At 54.2% G+C, this 24,618-nt stretch overlaps 1 protein-coding gene across 1 annotated transcript; it reads left to right on the top strand.

Annotated features, from left to right (window-relative positions):
- Positions 1 to 3,615: 3,615 nt before the first annotated feature.
- Positions 3,616 to 24,358, top strand: CCND2 (cyclin D2; the record flags this gene model as incomplete). The annotated part of the gene is made up of 5 exons (XM_084254788.1): positions 3,616 to 3,810; positions 5,632 to 5,847; positions 8,350 to 8,509; positions 16,478 to 16,626; positions 24,209 to 24,358. 5 exons carry the CDS (start codon positions 3,616 to 3,618, stop codon positions 24,356 to 24,358), a joined length of 870 nt encoding a protein of 289 aa, XP_084110914.1.
- Between the last annotated feature and the right edge of the window lie 260 nt (positions 24,359 to 24,618).

The following is a 24,618-nucleotide window of genomic DNA, read 5'->3' as shown; positions in this document are numbered from 1 at the left end:
CCCGGCTGCACCCTACACCTACAGGGTTTTGTACACTTTCCAACCGAAACTCCAAAAACGAGAGGAGTAGGGGGTGGGGAGCTGACAAGGAGGGAATAAAAATCCAATAAAACTTGCCTTTGCTAAAGTTTATCACTGATCCTACAAAGGACAGGATATGGATATGTGTGTGTAATAAATAATATATATTTTTTCCCCTAAGGGTGAAAAAGAGATAAGGAAGCACCAACATTGTTTTATTTTTTTCCTTCCAGAGTGACCAGCTTTGACTTTAAAGTCCAAAGCGCAGGGGCGTGGGCTTTTTCCCCTCAACCTAAGGCTACATCCCAAGAAAATGCACACGTTTGTGCAGAAGGCAACGTGCCTTTTCCCGCGTGCTAGGCGGAGCGCTTTTGAACAAGCAAAATTAAGGCTTGCGCACATGGTCGGAGCGGTCACCAACAGGGAAAACTCAGTTTCCAGCCCAAGCCTCCCCGAGACATTCCTGCCAACCTCCGCACCCACTCACGCCCCACCCCGTGTGCTGGAGACTGAAAACCGACTGGGGGACGGACTCGAGACGAAGTTAATGTTAGGGAACAGCCCGTAATAGGAAGGGGAAGTGAATGGGGGAACTAAAAGGGGCGAGCCGGCCACGCGCGAAGCTTCCGAATTCAGGGGGTCTCAGTGAATGAAGCGCACGGCGGCGAGAGGGGGGCGTCCGCCCCCAGCCCTGTGTCCCCCTCCCCTTCGAGGGCCACCTCTCCCCTCCGGAATTTCGGTGTCAAGCAAGACCGGGGTACAGCGCAGGGGTGGGGGTGGGGGGGGGTGGAGGGGGGGTTGGAGGGAAGGGGGGAAGGGAGCAAGAGGGCCCGCCACCCAAGCTTTCTCCCCAGGGTGGGCGAGGCCTGGAGGACGACCCCCCGCCTCCTCCCGACGCCCTGCTCGCTTTTCCCACAGCGGGAGACTCAGCTCTGGACGCTTTCCCTGCAGGGAGATGGAAAAAGACCGTGCTCGGGGAGTTATCAAGTGATGTCAGAGGCTGGAAGCCCTCGCCGGCTTCTGTCCTTGCTCATCGGGATAGATTTATATTTTAAAAATACCTCCCTCGTGCCTACTGCCCCCCCCCAACCCCTCAGTTTTCTTTGATCCCCTCTAAGGTGGCTGAGTCTTAGTATGCGTAATTCATTTATGGGGTCTTAAAATGCAAGTTCATGGATGGATGGACCCCGAGTGGCTCCAACGCTTGGGTCGGGAAGTCCATCTGGACAAGAATCAACTGGAGCGGGTGCCGGGGGACTCCTCGGAGGGACGCTGCACCCCGTTTGTCACGGGCTGCGCGGGACTGTTTCATTTTGAGTTTCCAACTTGGGGTTTGCAGCGAGCTTTTCCTCCTCCCGAAAGCTAATGGCTTCCACAGCAATTAGGCATTTTCCTCGCCCGCCCCTGCCCTCCCCTCGCTTTACATACAGTAGATTGGATCCTAATTCCCGCGGCTACAGATAAGGTCGGAGGCGCCCGGGCCGCTCCCCAACCCTCGCCCGCCCCAGGCCCGGCTCTCCCTCCGCCTCCCTTGGCTTCCTTTTGATGTAGCGGGGCCGGCGTCCTACTAGAAGAAAAAAAAAAACTAATCTGCCCGGTAACAATCAGCGCGCAGTAGCAGGAGCCTCAGAGCTATTGGCTATGCAAATAGAGGGAGGGGAGACGGCGCCCCAAACTCTTACTCACCCTTTTAAAGCGATATCCCCCCCACCCCTTCCGCCCCACCCTCGTTTAAAGGGGCTGGCCCTGCCTGCGTTAATCGCTTGCACCTCAGGTTTTATTCGCTCCCCACATTCTCTAGTGCACCCCCCCACCGTCGCTGGGAGCGCAGTGAACAGCTCACTCTTCCGTCGCCCCCCATGCACCCTCTTGCTCCCGGGGCCCGCGTCCGGACCTCCTTTCTCGGTGCAGGAGGGACGCGCCCGACCTCCGAGTGTCCGCAGGGTGTGCGCGCCATGCTCGGCGCACGTGCCAGCTCGCCCGCGCGCGGGGGGCTCCGGGCTCGCGCCCCTTCCTCTGAAAGTGAAATCGCCCCGATCGGCCGGGTGGGGGGTGGCGGGAGGAAGGAGGTGAGGAAACGCCACCGTGTCCCCTGGAATAGCAACCTTGACCCGAGGATGCATTGGAGCACATGTCAGAGCCGACCGCGCAGGCGGCGTCCCCACCGCGCGCCCGCTGCCGGGCAGAAAGCCCTGGCTGGTGAGGGAGGGAGGCGTGAACCCCGAGAGGTCGACGAGGATGCAGGCGGGGGGCCGAGGGGGGAAGTCTCGGGCCTCGGAGGCAAGGAAGGGGTGGTGCAGTTTGCGCAGGGGGAGCGAAAGGGAGCCAAGCCGAGTCGTTCCTTCGCCCCCCTCCCCCCTCCCCGGCTATTTCCTAGAAAGCTGTATCAGTGTGGCCACGCTCGGAGCAGACACCTCGGCCCGCCTGTCAGCAGATGCGAGGGCGAGGAAGCGGGTTTTTCCTGCGTGGCCACTGGCCGCGGAGGAACCGCTGGCAGCCCTACCCCCGGCCTGCGGCAGCCCCGGGCGCCTCGCTGCGCCTCCCAATGGCGCCGGTGGCGCCCCCAAGAATAGGTTGGTTCCTCCTCCAGGGTCACATTCTATCCCGTCGGGAAGCCTCCCCCACCCCCCTGACACTCACCCTTCCACCTCGTCCTCCCCACACATCTGCAGGGGACGCGCAGGGGGTGGGGGGACTCGCTGTGGTCCCTTTAAAGGGGCTTTTGCAACAACTTCTGAATGATCAGAAACAAATTTCAGAGCCAGAACCTCTCTCACCCTGCGTCCGCGAGGTTGCTATTTTCTAAGATCGCCCTGATTATTTTTCACTTAAGGGATTTGTTTCCAAACGGACTGAGCTCACCCCATCCGTCATTGCTGTCATTTCTGAATCTATTAAAATAGATGGGCAGGAGCGTCATCATCAGTTTGGTAGAAGCCGAAGTGGGTGGTGGTGGTGGCTGGTAGGGGGGTATCTTGGCGCGATACGCGTGCAGAATGCGCAAGATTCGAGGGAATAAAGAGAAATCGGTGGCGTTTTTTTGTGGGTTCCCCTATCCGGGGCCCCTGGCATGCGGGGCTGGATGGAGCGAGAGGGCCTCGGCGGGCTGGGAGCGGGCCGGGGGGGCGGGGGGCCGCGTTTGAAGTTAGTTCGGGCCAGCTGCTGTTCTCCTTAATAACAAGAGGGGAGAGGCGGGCGGGCGGGAGAGATTGAAAGGAGGAGGGGAGGGGCGGGAGGGGCGGGAGGGGGGAGGAACCAGCGCGGGGAGCGAGGCTGGAGGGTGGAGAACTAACTGCCCAGCTAGTTTGCGTCACTGCCTCGGCGAGCAGAGCGGAGAGCAGGCTGGAGAGAGCGAGCCCGGCTCCACGGGGCGGGCAGGCCGAGCGAGCAGCCCCCGAGGCGCTTCTCTCCCGCCGCCCACCCCTCTCCTCTCTTCTCCTCCAACTTCTCTCTCCGGCCTTAAAACTTTTCCCCCAACCCCCCTCATTAGCCAAAGGAAGGCGGTAGGGGGAACACCACCCCTCCCCCCTCCCCCCCCAAAAAACTTTTCCAGCCCGGAGAAAAGTAGGGGACCGAGCGGGCACCCGGCTGGCCATGGAGCTGCTGTGCTGCGAGGTCGACCCGGTGCGCAGGGCCGTGCGGGACGCCAACCTGCTCCACGACGACCGCGTTTTGCAGAATCTGCTCACGATCGAGGAGCGCTACCTTCCCCAGTGCTCCTACTTCAAATGCGTGCAAAAGGACATCCAGCCCTACATGCGCAGGATGGTGGCCACCTGGATGCTGGAGGTAGGTCTGCAGACGGCCGCTCCGTCCGCCCCCACCCGGATTCTCCCCTCCCCCGCCCCGCCACGCAGGGACCCTAAAACTGGGCGAGGACAACCTCCGCGCCCGCCTCTCGGCTCCCGTGCGCTAGGGTTCCCCGCGCCCTTTGGCGAGACGCGTGGCTCATTTCTGCTCCTTGCAGGATGCGTAATTAACTGGGGGGCCGGGGGAGAAGAGGGTGAGGAAAATCGGGGGGCAAAGAGACTGTCCTGGGGCGGGGGTGGGGAGCAGCCCGCGCGCGTGTGCCTGCATGTGGCTGCCTCTTCCCACCCCCATCCGGACCTGTCTCTTGCAAAGCCGGGGCTGCTTTCGTGCGGTGGAGAAGGCAGGAGGAGCGTGAAATCGGGCGACAAGTAGAAGAGCAGCCCCCCGCCCCCCCCCCAAGGCCAGCGCCAAACCGCCCCAGCCTCAAGTCCCCGCATGTGGTCGCGACTCCGCGTTGGCACTTAAAGGGGGAGGGGGGGCGGGTGGAGGGGGGCGGGTGGAGAGAAACGGGGAATTCAGGAGCCCCGGAAGTCACCATGAAGAAACGTGTGTTTTAGGGGAACCCAAAGGAACCCCTTCTGTACCCTCGCTCCCAATCCTTGCGGAGCAAGCCATGTGTGCCCACGTATGCACAGCTCCGGACCTGCCGTGGTTTCGCCATGTTGCTTTGCAAACTCGGGGTGGAAAGGCTGGAAAACGTCTCCAGCTCCCCCTCGCACACAAGTACCCCAACCACCCCACTTCTCCTAGAGCCCTCGCCCGCGCCCCCCAGCTCACGAGGGTTACTTACAGTTTGACTTTCCACTTTCCTCGGTGCGGAGATTTGGGTGGGGTAGGAAGGGGGGGTGGGGAGGTGTGTGTAGGGAGGGGGGTATACTGGGGCACCCCTAAAGGAGAGGTCAGAGTCCCCTGTGCCTCTCCCCGGCGACTCCCCGCTCCTCGTCTTGCCCCCGGCTGGTCATCGCGTCCCCCGGTTCCTGCCCTTGTGGGCCGCAGCCGGACGCTCCCGCCGTGGCGCTCGCCCCTTCAGGTTTCCCCTCGGGATCCGGAGCCCCGGCAGCCGCGCCGCAGACCTTTCCGGCACCCGAAACCCGCGTTTCGGGAAGCCTGGATCCTCTTCGGGGTTTTCATGCCAAAAGGGCTTTTCTAGGATATTTCCTCGATTTTTAATTATTTTTTGAAAACGCTCCCCCCAGCTCCGACTCCAGCCGCCCGAGCCGCGGCTCCAGCCTCCGCGGGCTCCCCCGCCCCCCCCAGTCCCCACCTCTCCCCACCCACCCTCCCGTCGGCGGCGCTGGGGCCGCGGGGACCCCCCGGACAATTTTTCCAATTGTCGGGAATGATAGAGCAGGGTCTGGGGGTTCGGATGGGTCCAAGAAGGAGCCCCCCGGAGCCTCCAGAATATTTTTATTGATTTTTTGAAAAGATGACGAAATCCAAAAAAGAGGGTGAGTGAGTTGGAGCGAGCAGAGAAACGCGCAGCCACAGGGAGCGTCGCGGGCCGCCGGCCGCCGCCGAGCGTTCCTTGGACACTCCCCGCCTCCCAGTTTGGGATTTTTAATGCACCCCGTTTTTTTTAGGCCAGTGAGCCCTACCCAAGCACGGATGGGCTATTTAGATTTACTCCCATTTCCTCATCTTTATTTTCGTCGTATATCCTGCTCCTCTTCCCCACTGAAAATGGTAAATAATTTTTGTTTGCAGACATTACTTTTTTTTTTCCATTTTCCCCTCTTTTCCTGATACTATTTTCTACTCTCCCCGCCCCCCCTCCCCAACTTTGTCCCACTCCCGATGTAGGTGTGTGAGGAGCAGAAGTGTGAAGAGGAGGTCTTCTCTCTGGCCATGAATTACCTGGACCGCTTCTTGGCTGGAGTCCCGACTCCAAAGACCCACCTGCAGCTCCTGGGTGCTGTCTGCATGTTCCTGGCCTCCAAGCTCAAAGAGACTATCCCCCTGACGGCTGAGAAGTTGTGCATCTACACCGACAATTCCATCAAGCCCCAGGAGCTGCTGGTAATGAATGACCTTCCCTGTCTCTCTCTCTTCTCTCCCCTCTGGGCTCTGGGTTAATGGGGTTCTGCCCACTGCACCCAAAACAAATTCTTAGCTTCTGAAAGTCCCCAGCACTGGAATCCTCACACTTAGGGGGGAGATACCTCTTTTGATATGAGACTGCATTCCTACTGCGTGCCCTACACTGTGCTAAGCACAGAAAGAGCAGACGTCAGTCCATGAAGAAGACCCTCCTGGAGTCAGCACCGGTAAGATCTTTTCTGGCTGCATGTGCACGTGCACATGTGTAGGGAGGCAGGAAACACAGACATCTAATTCAATTCCAAATTTCCAGTCATTGCATTCTGAGAAAAGAGTCTGACTTCTCACATTATAGGAACATGTGGGGTATTTATTTCTCCTAAAAACCCCAGGTTCAAAGGCAGCCTCATATATCTGCAAAGTCTTCGGATACCTGCACAGAGTAGCTGTTTGCAAACTATCAGCTCATTCACTTTGGCACAAAGTGGAAGTGTGACCCTTTATTGGAGGAGTCTCAGGCTTGGGCACCTACTTAAGTGGGGTGCTGGCCTCTCCCACCTCAGGGGTCCTGTGCTGACTGATTTCCCTGCAGGCCCCTGTTTCCCACCCAATCTAACTCTTTTTCCCTGCACAGCTTTCCACATAAGATGTCCACGTTGTAGCAGCACTGGAATGGCAGAGCGGCTCCGAGGCCCACCCTCAGTGGTCCGCACACCTTTCTCCGCCCTGTTTAGAAAAGGGGCCCCATTCTTACCGCCTCCTCCCCCTCCTTACTGGCAAGGCCTGCACAAAGTCCAGGGGCTGAGACTGGCTGCTGGAACTGAGCTCTTTGTAAGAGGCCTTCCTTTCTGGGGCTGTGCTGCCACCTAGTGGCAGACATGTGCAAGGATGGGGGCGGACTTGTGAGAATGTACAGGGGGGCCTGAATGACTTCACCTTTGAACCGCTGCCAGATTTCAGCTGCTTCTGGTTTGGTCCGAGAGGCCCAGAAAGGTGCTTTCTTCTGGGAGATCTGCTCCCTTTAATAATGGTACCAAAAGAGTGGTTTAAATTCACATTCCCTTTGGAGAAGGAAGAGCTGGAATTTCAAGGCATCTTAGAACATTCTATTTTACTCCAACTTATTGTCACGAGCCAGAGGCCGATTTTAAAGCTTGTAAAGAAGAAAATGTTAGATTTGGGAACTACTTTGTTCTTCTCATGGGGGACCAGGGAAAATAATCTCACATTTGATTCATTGGGTTTAATGTAATGGTGATCTCAAGTTTTCTTAAGGACACCCCAATTTTTCCAGACCACACAAGCTCCAAACAGACCTGCCATTTTCCCATTCCCAGTGTCTTTATCCCTCCTGTATCTAGAAGGAGGGCTCTAGAGGAGTTACCTGATTTTACTGGTGAGAAAGGCCCCCAAGGAGGGAAGGAAATCACTCCACAAGCACCTTACCACACGGCACTCAGGCACTCAGGCACTCAGGCCAGGGGGGGCTGGGGCCCTGGTGGCAAATGGAGTCAGGCTTCTTAGAGTCACTGGGACAGTGGGGTGCACTGGCAATCTCGTCTCTTTCTCGCAGTCTTATGGTAATTCATGGGAAAATCCCTCAGATTCCACATATTCTGAGGTTTTCTTTTTGACTTATCTCCCGTTGAGTACAGAGTACAGACCTCCCTCCAAAGTTTCCCAATAAGGGAGAGAAACCGGGTTTTTCATTGGGTAGGCTGAGGATGGGAGGTGCAAAAGAGGGAGTCCTCGCATTTAGACGGAGGGAATCTAACCACGCTTTGACCCCAATCCCATCCGGCTGCACACGGGGGTCACTGATGGCCACCCCGGCCCTCAGTCTTGATGACAAAGGGCTGTGAAACACTTAAGCGAAAGGGTCCCCCGTGGCTGTCATTTCCCCAAGATTTCTCCACGATGTATCCAGGGGACAGTTTTAACAGCAGCGAGAAAAATGGCACTTCCTGGCGCCAACTACAAGCAAGCTAATTGGTTGCCATGGAGTCGGGCCAAGGAGCCTTATTTTGAGCTTTATCTGTGTGCATCATTTTTCCATGAGGTCGGAAAAAAGACTATTAATCCAGCGATACAGACGGACACAATAAATCACTAGCAAAGGGCCGCCGTGACCCTGGCAGTATCTTTTTGTGGGTTCAGCTCTCTGGGTGGGCGGGCATCCACACCGCAAGGCAGGCAGGCTGGGGTGGGGGTGGGAGCACTGGAGAGTAAAAGAAGTAGAACGAAGTGGAATCTTGGCACCCGCTACCTGGGCTCTCATTATTTTCAGTGGAGCCTGACACTGGAAGCCTAAGAAGAGCCGTCAACAACTTCAAAGCTTTAGGAGCTCCCTGACAAATGGGCCCGCCTTACCATCATCCAGCAGCGCCCTAATGAGCATCATTAAAATGGGGCTGATCCCAGCCCCCCGAAGCCTGGTCAGCCTTCGGGTTTTTCACTCTGGCCTTCTCCCTTCCGTACCAGGAGTGGGAGCTGGTGGTGCTGGGCAAGTTGAAGTGGAACCTGGCGGCCGTCACACCCCACGACTTCATCGAGCATATCCTCCGCAAGCTGCCCCAGCCCAACGAGAAGTTGCCTCTGATCCGCAAGCACGCGCAGACCTTCATTGCGCTGTGTGCCACCGGTAGGAGCAGCCGGGCACCGGGAGGGGGCACTCACTGCCAAGGAGCCCTGGGGTGGTGGGGGGAGCTGCTGGGGAGGGCCCGAATGGGGTACTCACCTCTGGGCCCCGGTGTGTGGGGGAGGGGCGGCCCCGATTCAGCCACAGACCCAGGATTTCATTTCTGGGATGTTTTTCTTAACCTGAGCTGGTATATGCTCTCGCTAACCTCATAAGTGGTTTATGAGGACAGGTGTGGTGAGGGCAAAAAATAGCGCCTGTAAAATATTCTTTATGATGTCTGAAGTGCTCTTTGAAGATTATACGTGCTGCTCTCTGGTTGTGTTTAAATCTTTAATCTTTTGAGGAAAAGGATGACTTGGAGATAAGCCCAGGAGGAAATTTAAGGGGTGGGGACGAATCAGGTTAAAGGAACACTGTCAAGATAAATACACCATCAGTCCTGATAAGTGGGAAGGGAGACCAAAGGAATTCTTTTCACTGTCGGGCATTTATTGCCTTCTAGCTGTTGCCTCTGTGGGCGACGGTGTGGGGGGGGGTGGGCCTGCCTGCCTTTCTGCAGGACCGCCCTTCCTACCCCCGGCTTCTGCTGCTCTCTCTTCCCGTGCCTTTTGCCACCCTAAACTTAGCAGCAGGGAGGCTTTCATCCACCCTGCTGACCCCACAGTTCATACATAGTTCTTGTATGAGCCCATTTGCTTTGATACTGTCTCAAGAAACTTACCTTTGGCCAGTTCCTATTCGCTTCCTGGCGATAACCCTGGGAGAGACCCTGGGACCGCATGTCCAGGGGAGAGACCTCAGGAGTTCCTATTTTCACAGTCTGTGGGGGCAGGTAAAGAATTGTTTGTGCAAAGCCAAGAGTTTAGCTCGTTTGCAAGCTGCAAGATAGACAGGTGCTCCGAGGGGTTCACTTTTTTGAATAACTTGCTACATGTTATTCCTGTGTATGTGCAGATACAGAGTTGTATGTGCTTCCTGCTCTCGGTCAGAAGGTCAGGCTTGGCTGTCTCTCCCGGTGACCCGGCATAGACTGCCTAACCTCTCTGACCCTCAGCTTCTTTGTCTGCAAAACACCCCCTGTGGATGCCTGACCTCACGGCCTTTTCAGAGTAGGCAGGGAAATGAAAATCAGAAAAAGATGATGTACCAGGAAGAAATCAGCACTGATGGTGAAAATGTTAACCCCCCCCCCACTCAGCTAAGTGAACTTGAACAGAGCCCTCCTTCAGCTCCAGCAGGACCCCTCCTCTGCCTGACCCGCTTGAATGTGGGATTCCACAAGCTGCCCCCCATTGATTCCAGGGTCTGGATTTCCTCTGACTGGTTTTTTTTAGTCCTGCCCCTCCAGATGCAGTCCAGCCTCATGGCGCCTTGTCTGCCCTGTGCCTCTCCGTGTGCAGCCCTAGGGGACCATTCTTCAGTGCCCTGTGGGTGCTGCCTTTCAGACACCAGCCATTCTTATGCTACCTTCCCTTGCCCTGCTGTCTGGTCTGGGCTCTGGAGGTCAGCCCCTTACTGACTGACCATTTTGTCTCCCAGATCTGACTGTCCCTTTGCTCGCCATTGTCAGGATTCACTGTGGGGGAGGGGTCAACCAGTCCTTTCTTCCCCGGGCCTCCAAGCTGACCCCCAGCCCTCTGCTCCCCCACTGCCCAGCTGCTGAGAGGCAGAATCCTGCCTTCACCTAGTCTCCTGCCTGATAGGTCTTTTGGGGTCTGCCCACCCATTCCACCTCTCTAGTCTCTGATTGGGGTAAGGGTGGAAGGTGGAATTACTGTGGCATGGGCAACTCCCCAGATTCTGTAAAGACTCATTCTCTAAAACTGGGGATCCCATCCCCCATTCCTGGCCTTCTTGCCCAGATCCTTGGGGTAGCTGCCAACTTTGAGGCCAGAGTGGGGAGCTTGGGATTCAGAGACTGAGGATGGAGGCCCAAGGGGGAGGCAGAGGAAGTCGTGAAGACGGTCTTCGGGAATCCCGCACACACTTTGGGCAGGAAGCGCAGGAGAAAGGACCCTTCCAGCCCAATGAAAAGCACGGCAGCCATGGCGGTCAGAGCAGGGAGAGCACCTTGTAGATTTCCTGCCTTTAGAAAAGCTGGACTTACCTCGGGGATACATCTTACCCTCATCTGAGCTTGGCGTGAGTAACTGAGTCTCATAGAATCCCCACCACCTGAATGTGCACCAGCCAGGAGGACACACCTTCCAGTGCAATGGGAATCCACGATCCCGGGCCAGGCTGCACCTAGTAGGCGAGGACCCTCTCACATCCACCTTGCAAGCACAGAGGCCTTGGGGTGTGCTACTCCAGGCAGTGTCCGGTCCTTCTCTTCTGGCCTTTGCACCTCGGCCTCTTTCCCCCCAACCCCTCTCTCCTGTCCAGGAGCTAGATAAGCACCTGCAGCCAGGGTCTGGGAAGCCCACGGGGATCTGAGGAGACGATCACCAGCCTCAGGCTGTGTGGCTAGTTCATGGGGAAAACTGGTTGTGAAAGAGCTGGCAGGAGTTGTGCAGCCTGTGTGGAGAGCGTATGTGTGTGTGAAAGGGGACGAGAGACCAGGGGAGCCTGGGGGCCCGAGGAAAGGGCAGCACTCGGGTAAGACGGTAGCACGACAGAGAGATGCCCTCCTTCTCAGCCCAAAATGGCTTCTGAGGTAGAGACTGCCTCAGACTGCCAGGGATCCCTCTTTAGGCTGGTCCCGGTTAAAGGAGGTGTGGGGGATGGGGGGTGGGCAGAACGTCTTTATGACAACCAGCTCCTCAAGTTCCCCCTCCTAGAAATTGGATCCTGTGCAAGCACACCAAGCCTTAGAGCGCCCTGGTTGTAGCTCTGATGGTAGGAACTTCCCCCCCATTAGCCAATGAGGAAAGGACCATTTGTGATGATTCAAGCTTGCACCCCAGCCTGGGGAGATTCTTGACATATGATATCATGCCCAGCAGATGATTCCAGTTAGTCTAGAGGAGCTTGAGTTCCTTTAGACATTGAGTTTGCACTTGGTAAGGAGGAGGCACTTTACCTTTCCACCCACCGCACCCCAAATCTCCCTCATTTTGCAGCAGGAGCCCCACCTTAAGAGGCTGTGTGGGCTCTCTGTGCATGGTCGGCCTGAGCCTGGGGTTGTTAACCCAGTGCTCACCCAGTTCTCGTGGCTTTTCCTGGCGATGCTTCATGGCAGTCCACCCCAGGTAGGCCCTGGAGAGCGCAGAGGCTGGCCCTTGATCCAGAAAGGGGCTTTGCTTTGGTGGTTGCCAGGAAGGAAGAATCGAAACCTACCTTTCCATCCATGAGCCTCTGGGCCTCCGAGGTCACAGGACTGAGGGGAAGTAGCTGTTTAGCCTGGTCTCAGTTCTTCTGTGAGTGCCTGTGTGAGGACAGCTATCTTACTTCCCTTCTGGCTGTGAGCTGAATGAGGGGCCGCCTGCTGCCTCCTCCCTGGGACCTCCCTCCCACCCAGGCCTTTGGAGTTCAGGCTTCTTAGCTGGTCTGGCTTTCCTGCCCCATGGAGACAGGGTCTGCTGAACTTATTCTCAGGGTGGCGGAGGAGGTGTGCGCTGGCAGCGTCGTTGGTTAGCCGTGAGCCCTCTGTCTGTCAGCCTGTTAAAATTCCTCCTGATAGCAGGTTGGAGAGGGGAGATGGGTGGCCATCAGGCTTCCCTTTTTTCAGCCTAAGAGCAAGTATCTCGCCCCCTAGTGGTGGACAAAAGCAGAGCACATGTTCTTGCACTTGAAGGCCTAGCCATGTAGCCAAAACAGTCAGCGCTGACCTCACTGTGCAGGAACAAATAACCACTGATTTCGCTGAGAACTCTTTCTAATGGGAAGTCTCACCAAGCAGCACAGTCACCAAGTTGATGATGATGATGATGGCCCTGGCCTGGCCCTGGCCCAGAGTAAGGAGCGCCTATGGCATCTTGTGCAGGGCCACACAACTCACTGGTGCCATGGCCAGGTCTGGTGTCCAAACCTTTGCCTCCTGAGCCAGGGCTCACTCTTCTGAGTCACTGTGTCATCTCTCAGTTGGATCATTGCCTCATGGATGATCAGTCCCAAGCCTGGGACTCCCCTGGGTGCAGCTGGCCTCTCCCACTTCACCAGGAGGGAGGAAGTCATGTCAGAGGCTTCTGGAACATGGTCATTATTCTTGTCCCTGAGAGATAAGTGGGGTGCACTGGGGAGAAGATTGGCATCCTCTTTCCTTCCTTGTATGCTTGTAACCTCTCCCATTCCCTATGGGTGCTCGCTCCCCATTCCTGACAAAGCAGCAGAAGCCTCACTCTGGAGACTGGATGAGGTGATGTGTAGGACATAGCACCCTGACGCTGAAAGGTTCTGCAGGCAACACCAAGCCCTCACTCAGCCTGGCCTCAGCATCTGCATGTAGCTCAGGGCTGCCAGGTGCCTTTCTCTTTACCCCTGCAGGTGCTGAGCACAGTCTCCAAGTCAGAATTGCCCATCACGATCCCACAGGACATCCCAGTGGGAGTCTGGTGGTGACAGCCAGGATGACAGTAGCGCCTGACATTGGTGGCTGGCCTGACCTGGGCCTATGCATCTATGCAGGCTATTCTAGTTAAATCCTCAGAACAACCCTCTGAGCCGAGTGGCATTATTATCCTCACTAGCAGGTGAGAAGACAGAGACTCAGAGAGGCCTGGTACCCTGCCCGTCTCCACACCGTGGGTGAGGGAGACAACAGCCTCCCTACTCTCCTCTCCTCTCAGTTTTTGAAGGGTCTTGACTGTACAGCCCAAATACTCCCCTTGTTCTTGGAGAGTCCTGTTAAGTGGCACGCCTGTGCTATCCCCTTGAGCACCTTCTTTCTGGTGAGAAGTCTCTCTGGAAGTCCCCCGTGTAGCATGCACCTCGCCATGTAGAATACAGTGCTGTTGTGTTTCTACATTTCACATCTTGGAAGGAATCAGGATGGCTCGCTGCTCAGTTAACTGTCTCTCTCCTCTGGGAGAAGGAGGGGTCTCAGTGGACATCTCGCTTCTGTAGGGGGCCAACCCACAGTGGAGAGAGACCCTCGCCCCCAGGATGCCTTCTGCACCTACAGCTTGTTGCATTTGTGACCGAGAGACTGAGCTATCTCTGATAGGTTTTTACTGTTTTTTTTTTTTTTTTAAGATTTATTTATTTATGCGTACAAGAGCTGGGGTACAGGCTAGAGGTGCGGGGGTGAGAGGATTCACCAGAGACAAAGTGGGAAACAGAACAGGCAGACTGACTGAAACACACTGCTGAGGGGAGCCGCGGGCGAGACAGGAGAGGTCTGCCTCGCCATGTGGGTAGCTCCCTGGCTGGCCGGGGATCGAACTCGTGCTGCAGAGGCTTCGGATAACTTCATCATAGTGTGGTGCTTAACCCCTTGCGCCACCAGGGAGGCCCTACTGGGATTATTTTTTGCTAAAATATTATTAAAATTTTACAGATTAATCATCTTTCCCCCACCTCAAGGTAGGGGGATTTCCATGCATTTTCCATGTACCCACCTAGCGGCGTGCACATGCGTTTATATGTTAATGGAGAGCTGTGATTTGAACATAGTACAATGTATGAAGTTTGATGAATTTTGCCACCCCCTCCCCACCTTGCCCAAGTGGATATCACAGCATGTGCCAAACCAAAGCTAAATCTTAGTTTCCAGGAATGGCTGAGTGGGCTCGGTGGAACTTTCCATGGCTGAGTGTGGAGGTCGGCCAGCTAGAGCCAGGACAAGCACGCGCCCCTTCGGCTGGTTCATTCAACATCTGTTTTCCCTGCAGCAGAAAGGGGGTGTCCCTGAGAGTGGTCCCGGGGCAGCCCCTGATGCTGTGTGAAAAGATGACCTGTGACTTTGCTGCCCTGTGGAAATCGACCTTGTTCTCTTCCTCTCTCCCTTATTCTTTTCCTTGGATTTGCTCTCATTCTAGATCCTTAAGTAAAAGCAAATTAGCGCTGGAAGCCACCTGGGAGATTAGCCAACCTAAACTCACCTAAACCATGAAGGAAGAATTACATTTTATAACACACTCCAGATGCACTTAAGCATACATCAAGCTGATACAAAAGTTTCCCGGAGCAATATTTACTCTCACTGTCTGTATTCCTTCCAGATACTTTCTATCTTACTCTGTTCACTTCAACAACAACAACAACAAAATGCAGGTCGTGACCTTCAGAGGAACCCCCATGATTCATCAGTAGTTGCAACTGGCAGCTTGAAAAACTCTGCTGTGACCCAACCCCTTTTACACAAATGGAGCTCCAGGGGCTTGGAGGAGGGGCAGTGACTTTCCCAGGGTCCCACAGTGTGACCCTGGCTTTTTAGTGCTCATGTCGCCTCCTTTTGATTAACCAGAGGAGAGCTGAGCTGAGGCAGCTAAAGGAAGATGCTGCTCTGCCTCTGTGTGTGGCAGAGGAGTAGCACGGGGGGGGGGGGGGGTCAGCCTGGCTTCCAGCACCCCTTCTCTTGCTGTTGGTGCTCTCTGCCCAGTCTGTGACCCTCTGAGCTGCCCAGAGGCAGCCATGTCCTTTCACACAGTGCTCTGTGCTTCTGGGGGGGGCAAGGGACAGCGTCCCCAGAAGGCTCTCCCAGCATTTTCCTAGCGACCCGAGAAGAGAAGCACACATAGTCCTTCTGGGTGATTGTAGCACCTGCTGCACCCCAGGACCACCCATGTCTACTCCCTGGCTTCCAGAAATTAATTAATTTGCTAAAAGTGGGAGTTAGCTTTGCATGCAGCGGGACAACAAAGATAGGCATGTGGGAGTGTGCTTCCTGGTCAGGCCTGGGGCAGAGGGGAGGGAGGGCCAGGCCATTCTTCTGCCCTTCCCTGCCAGATGCTCCCACCCAGGGCCCGTATGGGCCCAGGGCCATGGGCTGGCTGCCTCATCTACAGTATGAATGTCACAGGGGGAAGCTAACAAGGTTATTGGGCAGAGAAACACTCTCCTGTGACCTCATGTGGAAGAGACCTACAGCAGAGCAGGGGGCAGGGAGGCCGACTTTGTCACCAGCCATGGGGCTGGAAAAGGCTCGGAGGGGAGAGAGGACAGCAGGCGGTGGGTGGAGCGCCAGTGTCCCTCGAGAGGTGGAAATGGCTATTGGGCTATGGGAAGAGATCCCAGGGACAGACCGACCGACACACAGCCAGGCTTGTTCTTGGGGTTTGGCCCAGATGGGAGGGTGCACGCTTTGGTGATTCAGCGGTGACTCCAAAAACACCCCTAACTTGATGCAGGACAGTGGGGTCACCAATGAAAGTCTTCCACGAAACAGTAGTTCTAATTGGGCGTTTGGAGGAAGAAAAGGAAAGAGTAGATTGAACTGTTTTTGCAAGTTCAACCTAATATGCATGCTATGATTTGAGGGGGGAACCATGTCTTCCCTCTACACCCCCCATTTATTTCTCCTTCCTCCTCTGCGAACTCACTGGTGCAGTGCTAACCCTAGAGACGGCGTACGCTGTGGGGCGTTCGCTCCACGGCAGCACGGTGTAGGATGAGTGATGAAACTCGAGCTTCTTTAACATGATGAATCTGCACAGGCAGTGGCAGGTGGCTCTCCCATCGCACCAGGAGAAACCGTTGCCTTAGGGGTGTGTGGTGTGGACTGAGCGGCTGCGATCTGCACAGCACTGCGCTGTGTGGAGTGGGTAGCTGTTAGCAGTGCCTTGATGTCTCCAGGATGGGTGGAGCAGTGGATGATCTTGGTCCCCAGACCCTTTGGGGGAGGGCTCAGAGGGAGTTGAGGTGTTGGGGCTCCCAGACTGAGCCTTCTGACCTTGGAGAACTGGAAGCAGAAGAGGGGGTTGATCCTCATCTTGGATTTGTCTCTACGCTCAGGGCTGGAGAGAGGCGGGAGGAGGAGGGCTCACTTTTGTGTGGCTGACTCTTGCCATCCTGTTTCCGAGTACCTTCCGGCTGGGATGCTCCTGCATCGAGTGCCTTTGCGTGCTGACCTTCCTCTCGTTCTCACAGACTTCAAGTTCGCCATGTACCCCCCGTCGATGATCGCAACTGGAAGTGTGGGAGCCGCCATCTGCGGGCTGCAGCAGGATGAGGACGTGAGCTCACTCACTGGCGACGCCCTGATAGATCTGCTGGCCAAGGTCACCAACACGGATGTGGTAGGTGGCCGAAACCTTCTCGGTTCAGACCAGATGTCTTTGTTCTCAGTATAGGGAGATTGTGGGTTTGACGATGACGGTGATGATGATGATGATGATATGTTAGAGGCATTTTTGTTGGTGGTGGTTTCTGTTTTCTAAGTTCCACATCACAGGTAGAATTCAGCAGGTGAGTCCTCCTCGGAGCTTTCCAAAGCCTGTGTGACATCCAGCAGAGAAGAGAAGGCAGTGAGCAGAGAAAATGGGGGAGGGAGCATGTTTACCAGTTTCCCTGTATGGCACTGGCTCCCTAGTAGCCCTGAATTGTGGCTGCATTTCCATTTATGTCCACACCATGGCCAGGCTGCCGTCCTCCACGGCTAGAGCTTCCAGGTCTGCTCCCACATGCTGCAGCTGCAGGCACTGGGAGGAGAAGGGATAGCCAGAGCTGGGATGGATCTGGCAGGGAGTGGCGACACAGGGGCGCCCACCTTGAAGATGGTGTCTGCCTGGACGGCCTCAACCCCGTTTCTCACTTCCCTTTTGTTCACTGGATCAAGAGCACTTGTGCAAGAATCAAGTGCTCTAGAAATTCAAAACACTATGGCCATCTGTAGATTTTTTTTCCATTTGGTGTGCCCCATGGAAGGCCCAGGGGCTGGAATTCTGGGTGCCAAAAAGGGAGCGCCTTAGAAGAAGAAAGTTGAAAAGACCAGGGTGAAGAGAGGCTCTGATTGACCCTTGGGAGGGAGGTTGCTGGAGGTCTGAGAAGCTGCTCCTCCTCCTTAGGCTGGAGGGAGCACCCAGGGCAGAAGCCAGCAGTCTTGGTGAGAGGGAGGGCCTACCCAGAGCTGGAACTAGAACCTGGAAGCTGACAGTGGGCCTGGGACTCTGTGCCCCACACCAGCTGCAGCTCTGTCACCCCTTGGTTTGAAAAAGACCTTTGGTTTAGAGGCAACTTTAGAGACCAGTCAGCTCTGAGCCCCTTGGGAGTGACCATGGGAGGCTCAGAAAACTTCAAGATGACCCTCTGGATGTTCTGGGGGCTTCTGGGGGAATGCAGTGGGTCCGTGTGGACCTGATGAATAATGTGGCTTACTGGTCTGGGCCTGAGGCCTCCACAAGGGCTGTGAGCTGGAGGTTAAACAGAAGAGTCCAGGCTATATTTTGCCTGGGCATTTACTATCATCTCGAGAAAATGGTGCAGGGCAGAGCCAGAGGGCTGAAGGAACGACCCTGTCCCCCTGAAGCCAGGCTTCGATACACTTTTTAAATGCTGGCTCTCAAACAGGCTTTTAAAAGATGGTTTCTAGAACTCAGATGGAAGGGATCCCTCCATGGTCATTTCACATGAAGAATGCTTTCTAAACCTCTAGAGACATATCTTGGACAGAAGTCAACATTTATTAAAATGGTGTGTGTCCTTCCTTTCCTGAGTATCTCCTATTAAGGCTGCCTGACAAAAGGAACTCCTAACCCTTGTCTTAAGACCAGTTCTCCATCGACCCCCAGAGACAAAAGTGTCACTGACAAGAGTCCCACCCCCAGGCATTGGAGCCTCTAGCAGATATTTATAGGCCTACTCTGATTGGCTGATTACTCCGGGGTCTCCAGCCTTCTCCCACATTGCTCTGTCACCCCTCATGGCTCGAGTGGACAGAGGTCCTTCTTGGAGTGTCACTTAGTTAGTGCCTGGCTTTTCAAGACTCCAAATTCGTTTTTCATCTCATGCTGGAGGAACTGCTGGCCCTTTTCAGATACTGTGTGGCCAGTGCATTCGTATCTGCTGTCAGATTGTATCGAGACAACCTGGGTTCCTGGTCTGCTCCTTGAAATCCCAGCTACTGAGCTGGGGATGGCCAGGGTTAAACACTTGGCTGTTGAAAATCATACATCATAGTGGACTAGAGAAGCCACATTGCTTTTTCAAGTAACAGTAGCAGACCTCTGTAAGATCTCTGGTGGCAAGAGTCTGCCCACGCTTCCCTTGGAATGTGAGCTACAGGGACAGGGCGGCTGTCCCCTCTGCCCAGGTGCCAGGTCTCAGCCTCGCAGGCTGCATTCTCTGAAAAGCTGAAGTGCAGAGTGAGGCCAGTAATAAGACTAGGATTGAAAATGCTTTACCTTGGAGAGAGGGGAGTTTTGCCTCCTTAGCTCTGCTTCCCATTTCATGAGTCAAGAAGTGGTGTGTTTTAAGCACTTCTCCATTCATTTCTGGAAGTATTTGTGGAAGGCTCGCATGTTGCAGGTATTGTACCACGAACAAGGCGTGGCCCACAGGCACCATGGTAGAAGTTGGGGTGGGTGGGTAGTGAGTGGACAATAAGACATGAGGTTTCTGCTTTCAAGGACTTAGTGATTATCTGGACAATCAAGAGCAAAAGCATGTGAAACCCTAGCCAATGAAAATCATGAATGAATACATGCTAACTGATGTATTAGGAATGTGAAATACAGTAGGAAATCGATTCAGAGGAAGGAGCTCACAACACCTAGTGAAAATACAGTCCTCCTGACAGTGTAAACTTGGTGATAGAAAATGTCCTTGGAACGGAGAAAGAAAGCATGATGTTTACATGGGGTGGATTTCGTTCAGCCTTAGCAAGAAATGAAATTCTGATACAGGCCCCACCGAGGATGAACCTTGAATGTTCCACTCCCTGAAGTCAGCCAGTCACAAAAAGATAAATGTGTAATTCCTCTTACAGGAGGTACCCAGTTAGTCAAATTCAGGGAGATAGGTGGAGACCAGAGGGTGTCAAGACCAAGAAGTGGGGGGGAGGGGCAGGGCTTAGTGTTTCCTGGGCTTGGAATTTTAATTTGGGATAATGAAAAAGTTCCAAGGATGGAGAGTGCTGATGGTCGAACAACAGAGTGAATATATTGAGTGCCACTGTATACATCAAATGACTAAGTGGCAAATTCTATGTATTTTTTGTCACAATAAAAAACCACGTGTCTATGTCCACACACCCCTATGCATACAAATACCATGCCCTCGGTCCCTAGCATGAAATGCTGCCACATCTGTGTGGTGCCCTCCCACGGAGAAGCCATGTTGTGTGTCTGTCCTTCAGGCTCTGGAGCCACTGACGATTGGGGAAGAGTTGACACTTCACCCTAAAGTCCCTGTAGTCTGTGCTTGTCCTCAGCACCTTGATTTTTGGTGATTTCTTCCAGTTTACAGTGTTCTCTGTGGATGGTCAGGGAACAGACTCGAAAGAGGGTCCCCTTGGCTGCATGGAGACAGAAGTTTCCATAGCGTGCAGGCCAGCAACAGGCAGCTCTGATAGGAGGACCCAGGCGACTCTGAGAAAGTTGCTCTTTGTTGCTCCCTCTGGTTGCCAAAATAAACCGGAACGCCTCATTCCAAAGAGAAAGCTGAGTGAGAAGCCTGACAGTTTTACAGGGAATAAAAGTCTCAGAGGGTGGTGTATTTTAAGTCCTTTTTCCTTCCACTCGTAAGTGTTGCTAAAAACAGACACCAGCCAAAGAGGCAGGTCTGGCGATGGGGGAGCGTCTGTCAGGGCTCCTGTTGCCAAGGGCGAGTTGGAGAGGACAGATCCAGTGTCCTGTTTCCCCTGGAAGAATCGGGGTTCCTCTCCGGTCCCCTCGACACTCAGCTCATGCCCTGTGCCAACAGTTATCTCACTGATCACTTGTCTATAGAACCTTTTGAACAAGACCCAACTTTTACTCAGCTCTTTATCCAGAGCCCCTGGCAGAGTCCTCGGGAGTGAGGCTGAAGAGAGGGAGGGAAGGAGCAAGGAATGAGGGACCAAGTGGCGTGGGTGTGGGGAAGTAGGCCGATAGGTCTCAAGATGGGGTTTCCAGTGTGGCCTCCCCGTGTCTCTCTGACAGGCTCACTGTTTCTTGACATTGATTCCACGTCATGGTCTCCTGAGTCTCACCTGAATTTACCTTGGAGCGAGTCACTTAACTTTCACATGACTCACAGTTTGCTGACTCACTAATGCAAAAGTGGCCTGAGGCTCACAGACCATGGAGACTTTAGGGAGTGCCTGGAAGACAGCACAACAGATCCAGGCTCCGGTCATCTGGCCTTGGGTGCATCCTTGCCTACCCAGCTCTCTTCTCTAAATATTTTGTCTATCCTTCTGGCTCTGGGGCCGCTGATGAGTGGCAGTAGGAAAGCGCTGGCTCTTCACCCTAAGGTCCCTGCAGTTCTGTGCTGGGGAAGACTCAGAGAGAAGACTCCAGGACTGCCCGTCCTGAGGCTCATCCTGGCACTTTGTGGCTGGTTTGTCCTTGAGCTATCCCAGGAGAACCCACAGTGCCTAGCGGTGTCTACATTTTGACTGATGCTCTTCCCGGGGCCCCCAGCATTGTGTCACTGTCCCCCTCATTCTAGAGGCCCCTGGATGACTGAGACTATCCCTTGCAGACTCCACGGGGCCTATGTATGGTTGGGAATCCTGTGAGGTTTCTGGAAGGCAAGCTGGGGGTGGGGAGGGGAAGAAATAGAATCTGAGGCGGATGCCGCCCTCTCTTGCCTTATTTTTTCTGTGGGCCTCATTTGGTATGCAAGGAAATAAGCCAAACAGCCTGTGAAGAAAGAGAGAATGAGATAGTTTCCTAAGTTGTCTCTGCCTGAGTTGGCCGCGGGTCTGGGGCTCATTCAGCCCTTTGTCCCCCTGTTGAGTGCAGTGCGTGTGTGGTGACAATGGGTGATGCAGTTACACTGGGGCTGGTGGTAGGAGTTCCGTCGGCCCATTCATGGCGGCGAGGAGGGTGCAGGGCGCGGGGCTGGAGCCAGCCAGCAGAGGAAGTCGGGGGCCTGTGGAAAGAGCTGGAGATCACAAACACCCTGTTAGGGCCCTGGGCCTGGGGGGCTGCAGGCAGGGGCGGGGCCCATCGTCCTGGCCCTTGGAGGCTTGCCCGACCTCCAGCACTGCGGAGCGCCACCTGTCCGGGCTGATAGACGAGCTTTATGGCGCTCCTTTTAATCAGCTTAATGTGGGGCATCGTGACACAATGGCGGGTGCTCTTGGAGGCCGCCGGGAAGCAGGGGTCCCGAGGCTGCTGGGCTTCACACGCATGTAGCTTCTTTTAAAGGCAGGCCTTGTGGGGTTCTCCCTGCCACGTGGGCTTTGTCCCCCTTTTGCAGAGAAGCAGAGGTACACAGGGAAGAGAGTTTTGGAATAGGAGGCTTGCCCTTTCAAGGCCAGGCTGAGCTTTGAACTGTGTGGAGCCCTCATTGGGGGGCACACAGCCTTCAGCTGTGAAATGAGGGTGTTTGGCTGTTTGAGCACCAAAAGGCCAGAAGACTTACACTTTCTCAAATTCTGTCAGGACCTGTGGATCGTTTCCTAAATCTGTTCTTTTTCTTAGCCTCCCTTCCTCTCCAGCCATCTTGTTTCCTTGCACCTTCCTTCTCTCAGCTTGACCTCCTGGCACAGCAGCCTCGGGGTTGAAGGCTGTGCTCCTCCTGCCTTCAGCTCACTGCATCCCTCCAGTTAGGCCCTGAGACCGTCCTGCCTTGTTGCTCTGGAGCTCCTTGGGCAAAGCGTGCTGTGTGGGGTCAGCGGGTCTGGCTGCAGGTGGTCCCCACTACACATTATCTTCTTCCCTTTCCTTCCATCAGCTCATGGAATATTCACACGCTCCTTGGAAGCCCAATGAGGTTCCTGGCAGAGCCAATCCAAACTAGGGGGCTAACGTGCAGAGAGTGTGCTCTCACGGATGGGGTGCTGATCTCTCTCTTCCACCGTCTGGGAGTAGAAGATTCAACATGATTTATGCAAGACAGGCTCTCAGCTTCCCAGAAGCTTTTCATCCAGCTAGGAATGAGGGCTCCACACAGTTGAAACTTGCAAAGAAGGGGAGCCTGAAGGAGAGTAGGGAGAGACTCCACAGAATGTTCTAGAGAAGTTACTGCTCCAAAGAGCATGAACTCCCTGCTCTATCACAAGGTGAATCCAGAAGAGAGCAGGGAAAGGGAAGGGGCTTAGGAGCCCCCATTTCTGGGGTAACTGTTTTAGTCATCACCTTTCTTTTTAAGAGTGAGGAATGAACAGTCACAAGCTGGTGATTAGTAATGACATTACTAATCACCTGTTAGAGGGGAAGACAGTAAAGCTCTGGGGCCAGGAGATGGCAGTGGCACAGGAAGTGTTGAGAAATGCTGAGATGGCCCAGGAAATCTGAGGTGTAAGTGGCCCTCAGTGGCCAGTTCAACTCCCCAGCTTGTTGGGGTGGCACAGAGAACTCTGCAGACTGGCCTTGTCCCTCTGGTTCCCAATTCATTGCTGGACACTCGGGGTCCCCTTCGTTAGTCCTGAGCAAATGCTAATTTGTACCTCATTGTAAATCAACCTAAAGAATTCTTTCAGATTTCAGGACCTGATTTATTGTTATTCATGATCAATAATGATCATCGGTTGGACTTTTCACTTCACTGCAGGATCTCAGTCAATCTTGACTCTGAATATGTCATTGTCCTTGCTTTTCCAGTGGGGAGACTGATGCCAGAGCAGGTAGTAACTGCCCAGGAGCATGGTGGGTTGCGAGCCTGTCCCTCCTGCTTCATCCTTCTTGCATTCACATGGTGTTCCGGGTCTGCCTGTTGGGCAGCTGTTGTTCCTGAACTTAATCTTCCTACAAAGCTGTGACTTGGGATGTGGAATGGACCAGAGGCGGGAAAGGGAAGAAATAGGGGTGTGGAAACTCTTCCAGAGTAGTTAACTCCAACTGGTTTCGAATCTTTGGAAAATAAAGATAATGCCTTTGTGCTGGGCCCATTGAAAAATTGCACAGTGAAATGTGTTGCCTATGAGCCCCAGGGGACATATTGCAAGAAAGGCAGGCTGGGGACTAGTCACTAAGAGCAGTTTCTTCAGCTCACACTCTCCACTTGCCAGTAGGAACCGCTGTCTCTCCCGAGTGAACCCATAAACTATCATCACGTTCCTGGTCACCTCACTAACAGAAGCCCTCTGCCTGGGGCAAACACTCTGAATTTCCCCTACCAAGTTGAGACTGTTACCATTTTTGCTCTTCCTCCAATTGGACAGCTCACGTGTCCAGAATTTGTGTAAACACGGTATTGTATTTTTTGATGAGCATTCAATTAGTAAATAAGCAAAAATGGGGAGGTGTTTTGTTTTTTAAGTGTTTACAGAGTTTGTATGAGGGTCAGTACCGAAGTCCGTGCTCTTCTGTTCCCAAGGTGCTCTATCTGCTGCTGTAACTTGAGCTTCCCCTTTTTTCTGTGAGAGAGAAGAGCAACTTCCCCAAGCAGAAAGCATCCAACTGACCCCTTGGTCACAAGGCCCTGCATAAACGGCTCATGCTCTGAGCCAGTTCTTCTGAGTCCCATGTGCTACCGAATCACCTGTGCTTCTGCTAAACTGCAGATATGGGTTAGTTAGCTCAGTCCGGAGTGGGCTGAGAGTTGCATTTCCTGCACACTCTTGGGTGATGCTGATGCCGCCTCCGACCCCAGGGGTTGCCTCCAGGCTCCCTGGCCCTTCAGGCACATGACAGATCATGCAACACTTGCATTGTGTATGTTTTCTACGTGAGATGCTCTGTGCCCCACTGGTCTTGCTAACCAGTCTGGTGTGGACTGTTCTCCTTCCAGGATTGCCTCAAAGCCTGCCAGGAGCAGATTGAGGTGGTGCTGCTCAACAGCCTGCAGCAGTTCCGCCAGGACCAGGGTGATGGATCCAAGTCCGAGGATGAACTGGACCAAGCCAGCACCCCCACAGACGTGCGGGAAATCGACCTGTGAGGTGGTCACTCGGGCCGAAGGGAGAGATGCGTTCCAATCTGTTCTCTCCTTCTCTCTGGTTATGTTATGTTCTTTATGTTTTAGGATGCAACTTAAAAAAAAAAATTCTGCCCCCACCTAGATCATTTGGAAATATCTTTTAGAAGTGAGAGAAAAAGGTCCTATAAAAATGGAATCATTAAAAGCATTTGGTGCCTATTTGAAGTACAACAGAAGGGAATCCCTTGTATATGCGAACAGTTATTGTTTGATGATGTTGA

Source organism: Talpa europaea, assembly GCF_964194135.1.
Source record: "Talpa europaea genome assembly, chromosome: 15".
In the NCBI taxonomy this organism is placed as follows: Eukaryota; Metazoa; Chordata; class Mammalia; order Eulipotyphla; family Talpidae; genus Talpa; species Talpa europaea.
Note: the sequence above shows the minus strand (reverse complement) of the source record. Positions and strands in the feature narration are given on the sequence as shown.